At 43.1% G+C, this 18,747-nt stretch overlaps 1 protein-coding gene across 5 annotated transcripts in view; it reads left to right on the forward strand.

Annotated features, from left to right (window-relative positions):
- The window catches only part of LOC109871558 (partitioning defective 3 homolog), a 217,153-nt gene extending 198,967 nt beyond the window's left edge, over positions 1-18,186 (forward strand). For 4 of the 5 annotated variants that reach the window (XM_031806547.1, XM_031806546.1, XM_031806544.1 and 1 more), the window contains 3 exons: positions 3,083-3,203; positions 8,844-8,992; positions 15,391-18,186. In XM_031806547.1, the coding sequence (XP_031662407.1) occupies positions 3,083-3,203; positions 8,844-8,992; positions 15,391-15,808 (688 nt within the window). In that variant the 3' untranslated portion in view covers positions 15,809-18,186. The remainder of the gene's footprint in view (positions 1-3,082; positions 3,204-8,843; positions 8,993-15,390) is intronic. The other variant, XM_031806545.1, reaches the window with a different exon arrangement.
- Positions 18,187-18,747: the final 561 nt, after the last annotated feature.

Here is an 18,747-nt window from a genome sequence, read left to right on the forward strand (position 1 = left end):
CGAGGGCTCAAAGTTTGACCCACCACTTTCTCTTTGCCGCTCAAACCTGAGCTTCAGGTTTTAGATTTATGGCAGCGAACATCTGCTGTCGATTTTGAGGGGAAATAATTAAAGCATTGTTAGCCTTTACATTCACACAGGGCCACACAGACGGGAGTCCGCATCTGGGGGACAGATCCACTGTCTCCTCCAGGTCAAGGCCGGAGACGGCGCTGTGGCCCCATTCCACGGCTAATATTCCCTCAACAGTGGGCCTCCAAGCACTTTTTAAAGTAGTTTTGTTCGGTTCTCGGCTGACGTCGTGTTATGCTAAACTCACAGCCTCTTTGTGTCCTGACCAAGCTATAAGCCACAGACAGAACTCAAAGGGCACATCCTATCATAACATGAAATAAATAGCTTTCCAGGCTTCCTAGTCAGCAGCCAGGCCAATCCAATGTACCAAATGGCTCCCTATGTAGTGCACTATTATTGACCAGGGCCTATAGGGCTCTGCAAAGAAACTGAGGGCCATTTGGGATGCAGCCCAAGTCAGTCTGTTGAGCCCCAGAGGCTTAAGTCTGTAAACAATGACCCATCAGGCCAGACACAGCAGATATTGAGGGAGCTTGTCCATAGGATGTAACTCATCTAATGTTAAATCTCACCACACTGCAGGGGATTTTCTTAACTCCTTCTGTATTTCTTTTGTTCTGTTTTATCATTGATTTTAAGAGTCTTGGCAAACAATAAAAGACTGAGGTAATCTCTCGATCCATGATAATTGAAGTCCCTTTTTTTAAGGCTATTTGATGATAGTGGTACATTGAAGCTTCCAAACGTTTCTGTTCCATTTCAAACACAGTGTTGTGATGAAGGAAGGATAGGGCACACACACTTGCTTTTTCAATTCAATAATAGCCTGCCATAGTATTATGACCACTGACTGTCCTCTTAAACTGTCATTCTAAACAATGACTGTTCAAAATAAAATGATGCTACAGCACTGCCAAATGACACACTATTCCCTACATAGTGCACTATGTTTGACCAGAGGCCTATAGACCCTGGTTAAATAGGGCACTATAGGGAATAGGGCGCCATTTGGGAACAGCCCAGTGCTCTGTTGAGAGCCATATGTTCACAGGTTGCATGGCAGGCTAATATCTGTTAATAAAGGGGTTCTGTTGCTGTGACCCCTGATGGGGCTGTGACCTATAGGCAGGGGGGCACACATGGTGCCCCGGGTTCATATGTGTTCAAAGGGTATATGGCTGTGTTACATATCACAGGGATTAGACAGATCACGCATGACAGTTTCGAACCCCATACAGGCTGAATGGGTCTGTTCTTTGGTTTTGGAACCAGTGTTTGTCGTTAATGATTTAGCTATTTATCCAATGCTATGTTGTTAACATTGGATAAATAGCTAAATCATTAACAACATAGCATTGGATAAATAGCTAAATCATTAATAACATAGCATTGGATAAATAGCTAAATCATTAATAACATAGCATTGGATAAATAGGTAAGTCATTAATAACATAGCATTGGATAAATAGCTAAGTCATTAACAACATAGCATTGGATAAATAGCTAAGTCATTAACAACATAGCATTGGATAAATAGCTAAGTCATTAATAATATAGCATTGGATAAATAGCTAAATCATTAATAACATAGCATTGGATAAATAGCTAAATCATTAACAACATAACATTGGATAAATAGCTAAATCATTATGTTGTTAATGATTTAGCTATTTATCCAATGCTATGTTATTAATGATTTAGCTATTTATCCAATGCTATATTATTAATGACTTAGCTATTTATCCAATGCTATGTTGTTAATGATTTAGCTATTTATCCAATGCTATGTTGTTAATGACTTAGCTATTTATCCAATGCTATGTTGTTAATGACTTAGCTATTTATCCAATGCTATGTTATTAATGATTTAGCTATTTATCCAATGCTATGTTGTTAATGACTTAGCTATTTATCCAATGCTATGTTGTTAATGACTTAGCTATTTATCCAATGCTATGTTATTAATGATTTAGCTATTTATCCAATGCTATGTTGTTAATGATTGTGAAAACATATGAGGCTGTTTCATAGATTATCAAACAGCCTTAGATGGGTCTGTTTTTGGAATCAGTGCTTTATTGGTGATGTTTGGGATCTTATATTAAGCTATTTCAAAGGTCCTCCTTTTAAAATTAGAGGAGACGGGGTACTTTTAAGAGATCATAAAAGGATGTCCAGAAAAGTTACTGGCTGTGTTTGAAAGTTGAACAGTAAACTTGGGATTTCTCTTATGCTGCTGCTCTCTGGTCTTCTGTCCTGACATGGCTGTTCAGAGTCTAACACTGGTTTTAATTAGCTTCACTCTATGGGAACACAGATGACCTCCACCTGTCTGTCCTCTCACGTACATCTAGATAGCCCACCTCTCCCCCCTCTCTTGCTCTCCCCCCCATGTAATCTTCATCAGTGCTTCTGGGACGAGGTCTGCTCCATTGGATAATGCAGAGACTTCCGCCCTCTTTGTCTCTTGTCAAAGTCAATTCAGTAATTAGTCAGGTGAGCCAGGTGATGTTTTAATGGCTTGGTTGTTATGAGTGGGCCTAAAGACAATGGATGGTGAGTGATGAGTGACCTGGGGATGTAGCTAAACTAGTTACTGTTGTTCATTACTCTGCTTTGTTCGTCTGCTTCCCAAATGCACCCTATTCCCTTTATAGTGCACTGCCTTTGACCAGCACCCATTGGCTGTGGTTAAAAGTGGGGCCATTTGGGACGTACGCCATGGTTATAAATAAAACATCATTATTTATTAGTTTGATTCATGTCTGAGGCTCTACTGTGTGTTAGTCCCTTCACTTATCATAAATATACATTGTATCTACCCATTTCTGGACCATTTCCCAGCTACGCTGATAAACAGCATTCTAATTGGCACTCTATTCCCTAATGTAGTGCACTACGGGCTCTGGTCAAAAGTAGTGCACTATATGGAATTAGGGTGTCATTTGGGATGCATATTGGCCCACCACCCCGCTCATCTAGTATTTCCTCTCTCTCCCCCCTCCAGCAACAGACTAGCGCCTAGCAACCACGACCGGATACAGCGGCTGAGGCATGAGTTCCAGCAGGCCAGGGAGGACGATGACCCAGACGACCGGAGACGCACCTATAGCTTCGAGCAGCCCTGGGTGAGTGTCTGAGACCGGGCTGAGAACCAGGCCTGCCTGCCTCTCCATGGACCAACTCCTCACTAACCACTTCCACTGCCAGCCTGGGAGGGCTGCTAACACCCTGGCTGGCTGGTTATACTTGCTGGCTGGCTGCACCGTGGAGCCTCCCACTACCTAACAACACAACCACAAGGCCTGGCCTGAGCATGGACTGTCCAGTATGACACTGACTGAACGTCAGCCCATGGAGCCTCTTCTCTTTAACTCCTCTATAGGCCTCCCACCTAACCCAGGCTGTGTAGCTCTGATAACTCTAACAATGTTTGCGTCCCAAATGGCACCCTATTCCCTATTTAGCGCACTATTTTTGACCAGAGCTCTGAGACCTGGTTAAAATAGTGCACTATGAAGGGAATAGGGTGCCATTTGGGACACAAACAACCTCTCCACCGGCATGTGTCCCTCTGGCACGCTCACCTGACCTCTAACCCCGCCCCCCCATCACCACCACCACTCCCTTCATACCACCCTTGTCATCCAATCTGCCATCAGTGCCATTTGTTGGTCTGTCTGTCACTCACAACACAAGGATCCCCCCCACTTTCACATGGACCAATGGACTCCTATCTGTGTCTGATTGTGTTTCCTTGTTGGAGGTTTCTTTTATGTGTGTGTGGCTTTCTGGTTTTAACTGTGCCTTTTTAGAATATGGGTTTAGGTTTAGGTATGGTTTTCTCCCTTTTGATGGCATGGCTGTTGGCCACCAAGTTAGAATGAGTGAGAATTCAAACTGAACAAAATTGGAGACCTTTCTATGACCTAATTGAAGGTATTTGGTCCCTCGATTAAAATCGGCACTATTCTTCCATTGCACCAGCAGTATGCCTTAAGTATACATTTTACATTGTCAATTATGATGTAAAAATCTGAATATCAACCAAATGATTTGCCTAATGTTTGAGAGTCACTACTTTAATATGTCTGTTGTTGTATGATATTGTTTTCCTGTAAGCACTAATGTATTTATTGACTTGTTGTATTAATCTTATACATTGTCCATATGACGTACATTTCTACTAATTCAACTTTCATCATATAGACCTGTAATTTGCGGTGACGTTTTTAGAGCTGGTTTAGACTGTCAACATGTAGTAGTTTGTGTTTATTGTGTTGTCTAAGGCTTGATTTGAATGAATGTTCCAACATTTGTAAACTGATAGCTAATGAACCGACTCCATTGACATCTGGGGCTGTATGTATCAGGTGTCTCAGAGTAGGAGTACGGATCTAGGATCGTTCATTGTGTTCTAAAAGGATGAACTGATCCTAGATGAGCATGCCTACTCTGAGACGCCTGATGCGTACTGACCCTGGGCTTCGCTTATAGGTGATGATAAATCAAATAAAGGGCTTGGTCTTGTTTTGAGTTCTGTTTGATATTAGTACCCTATAATTGAGTAAGTTGTGTGCAATGTGTGGGAGAGAGCTTTCCATCCCCACTCTGTTTCTCTGAACAGTCAACATGCATATGAAGTGTCTTGTAAAAGTTTTCAGACCCCTTTGATTTCTTCACAGTTGGGATTAGTGTTATTAAAATGGATTTAATTGTAAACTTTTTTTCAACAATCTACACAAAATACTCAAAGTAGCCAATGCATTTTTTAAAGATTAAACAAAATGTTATGAAAATATAGTGGTTGCATAAGTATTCAGCTCCCTGGGTCAATACATGTTAGAAACACCTTTGGATTACGAATGCCTAGAAGAACTTTGCACACCTGGATTGTGCAACATTTGCCCATTATTATCTTTTAAATATTCTTTAATCTTTGTCAAGATGTCGGGTATCATGGCTACACAGCCATTTTCAAGTCTTGGTATAGGTTTTCACATTCACTGGTCTTCTTGGTAAGCACGTTGTTGATCCATCCTCAGTTTTCTCCCATCACAGCCATTGAACTCTGTAGCTTTTTAAAATCACCAATGGTCTCATGGTAACATAACTGAACAGTTCCTGTCCTGCAGCTCAGTTCCGAAGGACGACTATCTTTGATGTGTCTGGGTGGTTTAATACATCATCCACAGCATCATTAACTTGACCATGCTTAAAGAGATATTCAATGTCTGATTTGTTTTAGTTACCCATCTACCAATCACTTGTCTTTGAGGCTTTTGAAAAGCTCCCTGGTCTTTGTAGTTGAATCTGGGCTTGAAATTCAATACTTGACACATTACAGATGTTGTTTGTATGAGGGACTGAGGAAGGGTTAGTCAAATAAAAATCATGTCAACCCTTATTATTTCACACAGAATGAATCCATTTAACTTATTTTGCCAAATGTTATTCCTGAACTACTTTAGGCTCGTCTTAATAAAGGGGCTGAATACTTAAGCAATGACTATTTTGGTTATGACGTTTTTATTTATCTTTAAAAAACTTCCACATTGACATTACTGAGTATTTTGTGTAGATTGTTGATAACAATTACATCCATGTTAATCCTACTACTGTAAGGGGTCTGAATACTTCTGTGTAGGTCATGTCCCAAATGTTACCCTATTCTCTAATTAGTGCACTACTTTTGAACCGAGCCCTATGGGAATACCACTGCATTGTTTGTTTACATTACTGATAGAACATAATGTTCCCACGACAGCAACATTAAAGGGACAGTCGGACATTATTGCAATCACAATTTATTTCTGAATAACCAACCTCTTACAGAATCGTAAAGAGTCATTTTGTGTTATTTTTTCCCTACCATACTAATTGCCACATTATGGAAAACAGGAACATATATAGCCGGCACCCTTTTCCGTATATAGTGCACTAGAAGTCGACCGATTAATCAGAATGGCCGATTAATTAGGGCCGATTTCAAGTTTTCATAACAATCGGAAATCGGTATTTTTGGGCGCCGATTTGCCTATTTTTATTTTTTATACCTTTATTTAACTAGGCAAGTCAGTTAATAACACATTCTTATTTTCAATGACGGCCTAGGAACGGTGGGTTAACTGCCTTGTCCAGGGGAAGAACGACAGATGTTCACCTTGTCAGCTCAGGGTATCCAATCTTGCAACCTTACAGTTAACAAGTCCAACGCAATAACGACCTATTGTATTATATTAAGTTAAAATAAGTGTTCATTCATTATTGTTGTAATTGGCATTATCACAAATACATTTTTTAAAACCGGCCGATTAATCGGTATCGGCTTTTTTTGGTCTCCCAACAATCGGTATCGGCGTTGAAAAATCATAATCGGTCGACCCCTATAGTGCACTGCTTTTGACCAGAGTGCTCAATCAACATCATGCCTTCTGTAGTGGCCACAGTGCCTGATCTAGACTAATGTCAAGTCCAAAGGAATAGAATCGCAGTGGGTTATCTCAATATGTCCGCTGACCCACCCATCATGGAACATACACAAGGTGAATGGAATTCTGGGAATTCTATTCCAGGGCCCATAGGGTCAACAGTGAAGGGAGAGTATAGGTGTTACGGCCATGTAGAAGCACTGACCCTGTCACTGTAAGTGTTCTTAGCAGGTATTGATATTAAAGATCTGGCCAGCTCTGTGCATTATCTCCTCTACAGCCTGCCTGTTGAGGCCTGCTGTCCAATTTCTCTGAAGTCCAGCCTGTCTAATTTCTGTGGGCTGCAGAATAATTTCCCTAATTATCCGGTTCTGCATGCTGTTTAGTTAGGTGTTCCAGGTTAGCTGAAGTGCAGTTAGACAGCTCTACATCCCCTGATTGGTACCCCTGTGGATGGTATATTTCTCACTATAGAGGAGAGCAAGTTCAGTAGGTAGAAAATGTTTTGGAACTGGGTACTACCTGAACTTGCTAAGTAAGAACACCGATTTTTCACTTTCCGTTACAAAGAGTTTTGCTATGGTGTGCCCTACAGAACCACAACCCTAGTTTCCGTGGGCTAATTCCATCACAGTGACTGATGGATAGATATCCAATCTGTGTTGTGGTTGCATTGGGGAACCTTTATTGAAGTCATTTACCACACAGAGCAGTGCATCGACTGGCTGCTTCCGCCAGCAGCGCTATATTGCCACACTGTATTGTTCATTTTAATACCTCCATTAGCTTTAGATCTTCTGGGTCATGTTTTATCTACTGGTGTTTCCTCATGTTACTAAGGTATTATTTCAAGACACTAAAGGGATCATTCCCCAATACTCCCCCATATTGCAAATTGTAATTTACTTGTACGTGTATAATCACAGTAAAATTCACATCTGAAAATGACTGAGAGCTAGCGACATGGATGGAGGTGAGCTGCCTTTACGTGTCCCTGGCCTTGTTCCATGTTCTGTCTGGTGTCGCCATGGCAACAGATACAGCACGGCAACAGCCAGGTTATGCCAATCAATCCCCGATGATTGCAGGGATTCATTATGTTTATGTGCATGTCTCGGAAGTCCTCTCAGCGATGACAGGACTAATCTCTTTATGGCCCTCCCACCACTAGTGTGGCACTGTATGAATAGTTGGCATTGCCCATAAAAATAATTAGATTGCCTTTGTATTATGACTGATCGGCAGCCATTACACCCACCTCATGGCTAATGAAAGATGGGGAAGAAGAACAAAGGTGTGGTCGTTAGTAGTTACGCCGACATGTTCTAGGGAGGATGTGGGATGTCTCTCTCAAATGGCACCCTATTCCTTATATAGTGCACTACCTTTGACTAGGACCTTATCCATTCATGCACTATTTAGGGAATAGGGTGCCATTTGTGATGCAGTCATCTGCCAGGAGGGGCTGGAGATAATTAAATGATGATGCTATTCCAAGGTGCCTTGCCGTACGGTGGTGTACACTGTGTGTTCAGGCGGGTTAATGACCTGTGCTAGGGAGGAGGGAGGAAGCCCTGTCACGATGTCAGCGGAGCAGCTACTTGCTTCTTTTAAGGCCCAGTGCAATCAAAAATGTGATTTTCCTGTTGTATCTATTTCCATACTATGAGGTTGGAATTATAGTGTAAGAGCTGTTTGAAAAGACCACCTGAAATGTCAACCTGCTTTGGTGGGTTGGAGTCTAATTTAGTTATTAGACCAATAAGAAAGAGTTCCAACTCTTTCTGCCCTTCCCACTCAGACCATTCCCAGGCTGTCCAAGCAGAAATCATGCTTGAGAAATGACTTTTTTTTTTTTTTTTTTTTTTGAAAAGAAAAATAATCACAGTATGGTACTTAATAATTGTTACCCAGAAATGATTTAATACTGAGATAAAAACGGTGCTTTGGCCCTTTTAACATCTACTTAACATTCATCACATCTCAATTGTCCCTACATCTCCAGCATGGTCCTCCATCCTCCCTAACCTCTCTGTCCGTTTTACCTGAGCACTATGAAGGACAAGGACAGGTAATGTCATCTCTGGATGCCTCCTGGTAAGTGTACTGCAGAGCTATATATTTAGATAGTTCGGCCAACTTTTAGAATGGACGCCATGTTTGTGCCTTTGAGCATTCCATTTATCCGTAGGTTCATGTCTAAGGGTTCATGTACTGTAAATGCATCATATTACATAACTCAATGTCCAAACACTAAATACATGGCTCTGGTGTACAGTACATGTCTGTGAAAGTTGTGTGTTGAATAACCAGGATGTTGGCCCATTCCTCTTTCAGCAGAACACCACCAACACCGGTCCAAGCCCGTACCAGACAGACAGACAACAGACAGGCCGACACTCTGTGTCTGTAGAGATGCAGAGACAGAGGCAGGAGGAGAGAGACGCCTTCCAACAGGCGCAGAGACAGTACAGCTCTCTGCCACGGTAAGTGTGTATGTGTGTAACACACACAAAGAACACCTGTAGTCCCTATTTGTTTTCCCAGGTCAAGGTAACATTACATATTAATGACCAATTGGCCATGGTATTAACCATTCATATGGATGACATCAGCCTGATATTATCAGCCGGAATCTACAACCAGGTCATTCCTGTCTGGAGTCCAAAGCACCAAACCCACAGCCAAATCTCAGAATAAGCTCAGTTAAACCACAGTCTGGGACTGCTTCCTAAATGGCCACCTATACCCTACATCGTGCACTACTTTTGACCAGAGCACTATAGGCCCTGGTCAAAAGTAATGCACGATATAGGGAACAGGGTTCCATTTGGGATGCAACAAGGGTGTCACATTACCCACCCCAGTAATCTGACATGATCGCACTAATCTGAGAATGAAGTTACCTTTGAACTACATGATCTGTGTGTTATTACAGGAAGTGGTGTGTCTGTCTGTGGCCTTACATGCTGAAGAAACCGCACGCGCGCAAGTTGATTTTGTTCACCCACACCAGATGCAATCAGGACACGCAGAAATTTGAAATATTCAAACTAACTCTGAACTAAGTAAAATAATTTGGGGACAGGTCAAAAAGCATTAAATGTTTATGTCAATTTAGCTTGCTGTTGCTAGCTAATTTGTCTTGGGATATAAACAATGAATCCACAGATAAAAAGGTAAATCAAAAGAGTTTCTCGTCATCGCTCCTCCCTTCAGGCTTATTTTTCTTTGGACTGTATATGGCGGTTGGCAACCAACTTTATGGTGCATTACCATAAAGATGAACTGAGTGTGGATCTCAGTTCATCTTTCAATCACCCACGTGGGTATTTGCACTTAAAAACAATGAGATGGGAGAGGCAGGACCAGCTGCGCTTTGAGCGTCACAAATAGAACCAAGTTCTATTTTAGTGCTTGGACACAACGATTGAATAACACGTATGTGTACATTTATTTTGCGATGTGGTCAGCATGTTATCTGCCCACGGTTAGAGGTATAGTTCACGCTTCTGATTGGCTCAGGGATTAGAGCAGGGTTTCCTTAACTTTTTCACTCAGCCGCCCTTTCCAACATTAGAGAACATCCTGCCCCCCCCCCACCCCCAGGTCTATTTCTATGGGTACAAGTTACTGACAAACTGTTCACACCCCTCTTGTTGGCTGAGATAACATTTTGCAGGTTTAAAGCGAATTTCCTGCAATTATACATATTGTCTTGTGTGTTCATGTGATATTTGAGGTACTCGAACGTTACAACAAAATCAATGGACTAAAAAACCTAGATAAAAAACATTGGCTGACATGGGTTGAGTTGTTCTGGACATTTCTGACAAGTTCTAAATAGCTCTCTAAGGTCTGCAATGACTGACATGACAAGGAAACCTGCTGATGCATTACCCAATTTCAAATTTGAACCATTGGAGGATTGTTCATCCTTGTTTAGCGAGAAGCTAAACATTGTCGCCAGAGGGGATTGCTGCCGTCTTATCGGCTCTAAACCAACCATGCTATTTTGTTAAAACCAAAATTGCATTGTTCGTAACTTGTTTTGTAGATAATGTTGTTGCTACCGTCTCGTATGACCGAAAAGAGTTTCTGGACATCAGAACTGAGATTACTCACCTCAGATTAGACGAAGAGTTTCTCTTACACTGAAACCCTGAAATCTCAGTTGCCTTTTGAGGATCAGGCGACGAGTAGCTAATCTGCCCATGCCTTCCGTCCTGAAAATTGCTGAAAAAATAAATGGGACGAACTGAAAGCACGTACACTACCGTTCAAAAGTTTGGGATCACTTAGAAATGTCCTTGTTTGTGAAAGAAAAGCATTTTTTCTTGTCCATTTAAAAGAACATAAAATTGATCAGAAATACAGTGTAGACATTGTTAATGTTGGAAATGGCTATTGTAGCTGGAAACGGCAGATTTCTTTTGTAATGGAATATCTACAAAGGCGTACAGAGGCCCATTATCAACAAAGAAGATCTCGTACAATGATGTGTACTACTCCCTTCACAGAACAGCACAAACTGGTGCTAACCAGAATAGAAAGAGGAGTGCAAGGCCCCGGTGCACAACTGAGCAAGAAGATAAGTACATTTGTGTCTAGTTTGTCGGGAACTCGGGCCTCTTTCTAGAGGAAGATCACTGACGTCATGATTCGCCCTATTTCACCCCCCCCCCCCCCAGAGTTCTCAGTTGTATTGAAAGCACCATAAATCCAGACAATGCCAGACTTTGACAACGTTTTATGACAAAATTTGCCCACAAGAAGGACCACCGCACCACCTTCCTGTTCAAGTGAGCACAGCACTACAAGACGACTCCAAAAATGTATTGTATGCTGCGTAAATGATGTAATATGCCAGGGAGGTAAGAAAATAAAACTCCCTAGAAAGGCCAAAACCTAGAGAGGAACCAGGTTATGAGGGGTGGCCAGTCCTCTTCTGGCTGTGCCGGGTGGAGATAATAACATAATAGTCACAGTGGTTGTTGAGGGTGCAACAGGTCAGCACCTCAGGAGTAAATGTCAGTTCGCTTTTCATAGCCTATCATTCAGAGTATCTCTACCGCTCCTGCTGTCTCTAGAGAGTTGAAAACAGCAGGTCTGGGACAGGTAGCACGTCAGGTGAACAGGTCAGGGTTTCATAGCTGCAGGCAGAACAGTTGAAACTGGAGCAGCAGCACGGCCAGGGGGACTGGGGACAGCAAGGAGTCATCAGGCCAGGTAGCCTTGAGGCATGGTCCTAGTGCTCAGATCCTCCTCCTCCGAGAGAGAATTAGAGAGAGCATACTTACCATCCTGAGACCGAGTATAGCCCACAAAGATCTCCGCCACGGCACAACCCAAGGGGGGGGGGGTGCCAACCCGGACAGGAATATCACGCCATTGACTCAACCCACTCAAGTGACGCACCCCTCCTAGGGACGGCATGGAAGAGCACCAGTAAGCCAGTGACTCAGCCCCTGTATTAGAGTTGGAGGCAGAGAATCCCATTGGAGGGAGGGGAACCGGCCAGGCAGAGACAGCAGGGGTGGTTCGTTGCTCCAGAGCCTTTCCGGTCACCTTCACACTCCTGGGCCAGACTACAAACAATCATAGGACCTACTGAAGAGATGAGTCTTCAATAAAGACTTGATAACTAAATACATTTTCCTAGCCACCATGCTTCTACACCTGCATTGCTTGCTGTTTGGAGTTTTAGGCTGGGTTTCTGTACAGCACTTTGTGACATCAGCTGATGTAAGAAGGGCTTTATAATGTAAGCTGATGTAAGAAGGGACCGAGTCTGCGTCTCTCACATGGGTATGCAGACCATTCCATAAAAATTGAGCTCTATAGGAGAAAGCCCTGCCTCCAGCTGTTTGTTTAGAAATTCTAGGGATCTTAAGGAGGCCTGTGTCTTGTGACCGTAGCGTATGTGTAGGTATGTACGGCAAGACCAAATCGGAAAGATCGGTAGGAACAAGCCCATGTAATGCTTTGTAGGTTAGCAGTAAAACCTTGAAATCAGCCATTGCCTTAACAGGAAGCCAATGTAGAGAGGCTAGCACTTGAGTAATATGATCAAATTTTGGACTTCTAGTCAAGATTCTAGCAGCCGGGTTTAGCACTAACTGAAGTTTATTTAGTGCTTTATCCGGGTAGCCGGAAAGTAGAGAATTGCAGTAGTTTAACCTAGAAGTGACAAAAGCATGGATTCATTTTTCTGCATCATGTTTGGACATTAAGTTTCTGATTTTTGCAATATTACGTAGATGGAAAAAAGCTCATTCATGTCTTAATCGAATTATGGATTGCCTCTTATCTGCTCATCCTTCCTTTGTCATAGTTTGAACATCTTAATTGTCAGTAGAAACCACATTTGTTTAAGCAAGTCATCCATATCAGCTATATATTTTTTTAAAGGCAATAAATGAGGCAGAATTAGCTGTTTCGCTGCCAGACAAGGCTCCACTTATAGCCAGGTGTAGCAGGATTCACTCCATGGTGCTGAAAAGAAAGCTCTGGTGTTGGGACAGCTTTATGTAGGTCCTAACGGTTTCTGTGCACTGTTTGTCACCGTTATAGTGCAATTAATGTATTGTTTAGTGTTGTGTTGTGTAGTGGCTTTGTTGGCATGCATAAAAAAAAAATGTTTACCCCACCAAGATTTACACACCAAGACATGCTATTATCGCCACTGCTGCTAGCTAGTACTTCATCAATTCAGCTTAGTCATTGGTTGCTGATACAGATTCCCGCTTGATGAATATTTGAAGAAGCAGCTTTGTTTACGGCAGAGATGTATTGTATAAATGTCTCCCCGATGCCTGGTCAAAGAAACATCCTGTGGCTTTGTGGTGTCATTTCATTGTAATTCTATTAAGGCCAGTTGTGTTTGGATAAACCTGTTTGTTTAAACATTCCATTGTAATTCTAGGCCATTGACTTGGAGTAATATGGGGCCTGGTATCAGCTTCTGCAATCTTGATTGATTTCATATGGCCCATAGAGCACAAAACTCTCCAACACACACACACACACATACTGTCATTGGTTGAATGGATGAATCATGGCCTATTTGTGATTCATGTTAGTGTGTTCATAAACAGCGTTTTAGATAAAGGTCAGTTTCCTCCTGGTGAAGCTTTGCTAAACAAGGGGTTCAAGTGAAAATAGGCCTTGAACAATGACGCTTGTTGAGAGCCCATGTTCATCATTGACACACAGTATAGATCTCACAGCAAAAGTCTTGTCATTTACATCAGGACCAAAGGGCTTCGGTGTCTGTAGAGAGGCTGTCTAAGTGCTTCCCAAATGGCACCCTATTCTCTAAAATGGTGCACTACTTGAGTCCAATGGGTCCTGGCCAAAAGGAGAGCACTATGTAGGGAATAGGGTGCCCTTTAGACACAGATGCCATCCATAAGAGATAGCTGGTTTACATTTATTTACAGAGAAAATGTGTCTTACATGTTAATGACATGTGTCCCAAATGGCACCCTATTCCCTATTTAATGCTCTACTTTTAACTAAAGCCTTATGGGCCCTGGTCAAATGTAGTGCGCTATAGGGAATAGGGTGCAGCCCACATGTACAGTACTGGCATAATATCTAATGGAAAAGAGAATAGATAGCTGGTTTACATGTATTTACAGAGGAACAGCCCAAGTGTGTCTCTTGTGTCAATGTATGAAATATAATCAGATATGGAGTCGTGGAGCCCCATCTTTTGAAATTGGAATCATTGAAGCATGGGTTTAAAATAAACAGCTGGGTTTGTGTTTCTGTTATTGGTTGAAAGGCTAGCATTTCTGTATCTAACCGCCGGTTGTATTTACACAATGGTCTGGGTACATTTCTCATTATCATTTTTCCTTCAAATACAGAAATAATACAGTTTCTTCACAGCTGGTTGATAAACCTGCTAATTATGCATGGCTCTGAGACAGAAGCCTGTTTGTTTCAGCCCTGGCTTCAAATACTATTTTAAGTCTTTCAAATACTTTTTGAGCATTTACTCTAGCCTGCCAAGAGTGCCAGATAGGTGGGGTTTACAGTTTTGGGACTATTCTATTGGTCCATTAGGTCAGACAAGCACAGATTAAGTTTTTTTTTTAAATGATTTAAAATAGTGTTTGAACCCAGGTCTAGTTGGTTGATGTTATTGTATCTGTTCCATTTGTCCTGCCCCTGCGATAAGCAGTGTTCAAGGCCTGCATTTCTTATTAAGGGCTGAATACAGAGTCAACAAAGTGCCCAGTCAAGCATGAGTCTGGGTGATGTCACGCACACACACACACACACACACACACATACACACACACACACACACACACACACACACACATATGTATATATATATATATATATAGTAGGGAAGGGAGCAAGCTGACAGCTCTGCTTTTAAGATCCTGTGTGGCTCAGTTGGTGGAGCATGGCGCTTGCAACGCCAGGATAGGGGGTTCGATTCCAATGGGGGACCAGTATGGAACAAAAATATAAACTACTGTAAGTTGCTCTGCTAAATGACTAAAATGTAAGATACCATGTCAGATGTCTAGTGTCAAACCGCCGCAGACACATAGTGGGCCGAGTTGAGTCTCATCTGCAACAGGGCTGCTATTACTGCCTATCAAACCCAATGGGCCGGTCTGTGCTTCACAACAGGCCTAAATGGATGGGAATGGCTGTGCCACTGTCCCTCTAGGTGTATGTGTTTATTTCTGGTTTATCGTGTGCTAAATTGCCTATTGGTCATGTGTGGCGCTGTGCCTTGTCTGCCCCAGCCTCTCTCTGTGGAAAATCCTCTCTTTCTGAACTCCTTCTCTTTAAAACCCTCTTAACCTCTTTACTCGTGTCTCACCCTGTCTCCTTTTTATTCTCTCCCTCCCTCCAGACAACCCAGGAAAAACCCTAGCTCCATCTCTCAGGACTCCTGGGTCAAGGTCTACCCGCCGGGCGAGGGCTTCCAGACGACCAAGGAGAACCCTCGCTACTCCAGCTACAAGGGCTCCAGGAACGGCTCCCCGGGGGTGAGCAGTGTGAATGCCCGCGTCTTGCTGGAGGCCCAGGAGCTGCTGAGGCAGGAGCAGAGACGCAGGGAGCAGAAGGCCAAAGGGAAGCAGCTACTACTAGCACCCCCGCAGGAGCACCACGGGAACAACACCTACAACGCCACTCCGTCATACTCAGCTCACATGGACCCTGTGTCGCCTAAGGGCCCCTATAGACAGGACATACCCCCCTCGCCCTCCCAGCTGGCCAGGCTCAACAGGCTGCAGGGGCCTGAGAAGGGGAGCCCCTTCTACTCCTGAGGGGATAAGGGCGGGGAAGGGACAGGGCAGCCAAGAAGAGGCCACAGTTGGTGGCGACGACTTCAGGAGCTGATTAGCTATGAATGGGGAGGCCCTTCTACTCCTGAGGGGATAGGGACAGGATGGGCCAGAGGTGCCATAGTTGTGGACAATGTGAATAGGGAATGCACAGTGAGTGTTAGTATTAATGGCCTCTTAGTGACCTCCATTCAGTCCCAGTCAGTCCTGTTTCCTCACACAGACTGTTGTTAAATGAGACTTTCAGTGCCTCCTGTGTTCATGGACATGATGCTTTCTGGGGTAGTAGTGGTGTTGTGGGATTCATAGACATCTGTCACCCTCACGCTCTGACAATCATACAGGCAAACAGATGTTTTTTCAAACCATGGAGGTGTGTGTGTGTGTGCGCGAGACTGTTTTAATGTATGTATGTGCGTTATGCTAGTGTGGTGTGGACACTTACAAGGTCGCCTGGTTTTGTTAAACCATGGCTCCTACTTGACCTGCCCTCCCCTGGACATGAACCTCCCCATAGTTGGTAGTACACGAACACGTCAAAACAACAACGCTGAGCTCTCACTATTCTATTTCTCTGTTTTCATCCTTTTTTTCTTTACTTCAGTAGTCACCAGTGGGCTAGAGAAAAGAGAGGGAGTGTGTAAAAGGAGGGGGAGCATAGCACTGGTTATTAATGAAGGACTCTCATAAATTATTCATGTGTGTGCCATCTCCATGGAGAGAGAGAGAGTCTGATCCACTGCCTGGCCTCTCTGCTCTGGGCACGGCTAACCTGGCCTGCCTGTCTCTGGCTTCCTCCTCTCCCTCACCACCACTTTCTTCTCCTTCTCTCCTCCTCTTTCCCCTATCCTCCTCCCCCTCACCTCTTTCACCTCCTCCTCTTCCACCTCTCCTCCTCCCCCCCACCACCCCTTCCACCTCTCCTCTTCCCCCTTCCACTCCTAGTTCACCTCTTCTCCTCCCCCTCACGTCCTTTTCCAACTCTTCCCCCGTCAACCCTGCACTGAATTTTGCATCACAAGCTGCCTGCCACAGCCAAAGAACAGAACACAGCACCTAGAGGCTGCTGTGTAGTGGAGGGCCACACCACAGTTTCTCTCCTGCAGAGAGACAATCGGAGTACCGACTCAAGATTTAGGTTCTATCTTCCCTTGTTCATAAAAAATAAATAGTGTTTGAGTGGTAATTGCTTTCAGCTGCCGTATAGCGGAGTACTAGTGAGTCGCTCTCCTCTTGTAAATATTGGACCTTTAATGTAACGATGCTCTGATGTCTATGAAATGTACCAAATGGTGGAGATGAATTTCAACCGAACAAAGGAGAGCACAAAAAAGATGAAAAATCTAATGACTGTGGTACGTACTCTGTGTGTCGCCTCGTGGTATACTATAACAGAACAGTCTGGCACCTCACTGCTTTGGAGATGTGCTTCAGTGTTCTCCCTATGCCAATTACAGCCATACGAAATGCATTAGCTTCCATTTGTGAGTTAATACAGTCTGTGTCCCAAATGGGACCCTACTATCTACACAGTGCACTACGGGCCATGGTCAAAAGTAGTGCATTAAATAGGGAATCAGCTGTTGAACACGTCTAACATGGAAATAAGACTGTGTTCTGTCCTCTGTACTGCAGTACCTTGCCAATGTCTGCAGTCTGGTTGGAATCTGTTGTATGGTGTCCATTGCTAGCTTAGTTCCAGATCTGTCTTGTTAATTTCTATGGTCGTTATAGTTAACAAGGGTGTAGGCAGAAGTTCCCCAGGCTATGTTGCTGATCTTATGTCAGTTTTTCATTTTCCTCACTAAATGGTTAAGGTTAGGATTGGGGGGAGGGGAAGCTGATCCTATATCTGTACCTAGGGGAAACATCACCCCAGAGTAGTAAATAAGACAGGGCAAATAGATCTGGGATCAGGTGGACCATCTGAACACCACTGGCTAGGTTGACAGTTCAATAATAAGTGCCTGAGATGCCATGCAGTTCCTGAATAGGGAAAACAATGTGGATTGTTCCTTGTTGTAGCTAAATAGACACAACACCATCACACCATGTGTTTTTAACATAATATTATCATCTCTACAGCACATTATGTGTTTTGATTGTTTTGGGACTTTTTTACAGTGAGAGTTCAAATAAGCCTCTGCACAGCTGATCAGTGTATTTGTATCCTGTCTGTTTGACATTGCCTTCACAATGCTGTACGTATCATAATGTTTAAAGTATAAAGCTATTGTAAGCACAGTGCAATTGTTTTTCAGACTTTGACATGATATGTTTAGACATGTATACAGACACGTTTCCTGTACATATCACATTTAGAATAAAAGGAAGGCTGTTTCATCCTGTTTACAACTATCTCTGGGTTGTCCTCGATTTTTCATCCTCTCCTTAGAATAATGAACTGGCAGTGATATCAGGTTATATCCTCATTAGTAGCAGTGAGTCTGGTTTGATCCACTCTTGTATTTGTAATATGCTTTTGCCTTTTCTATCAATAGGTTATTGCAGTTCTAGCTTCACATCTTTCATGTAAACAGCTTTACGAGTGTCTCTGTATCCTTGTCTCTGTATCCTTGGCTCTGTATCCTTGGCTCTGTATCCTTGGCTCTGTATCCTTGGCTCTGTATCCTTGGCTCTGTATCCTTGACTCTGTATCCTTGGCTCTGTATCCTTGGCTCTGTATCCTTGGCTCTGTATCCTTGGCTCTGTATCCTTGTCTCTGTATGCTTGTCTCTGTATGCTTGTCTCTGTATCCTTGTCTCTGTATGCTTGTCTCTGTATGCTTGTCTCTGTATGCTTGTCTCTGTATGCTTGTCTCTGTATGCTTGTCTCTGTATCCTTGTCTCTGTATCCTTGTCTCTGTATCCTTGTCTCTGTATCCTTGTCTCTGTATCCTTGTCTCTGTATCCTTGTCTCTG

This window comes from Oncorhynchus kisutch, linkage group LG27 (assembly GCF_002021735.2).
Source record: "Oncorhynchus kisutch isolate 150728-3 linkage group LG27, Okis_V2, whole genome shotgun sequence".
In the NCBI taxonomy this organism is placed as follows: Eukaryota; Metazoa; Chordata; class Actinopteri; order Salmoniformes; family Salmonidae; genus Oncorhynchus; species Oncorhynchus kisutch.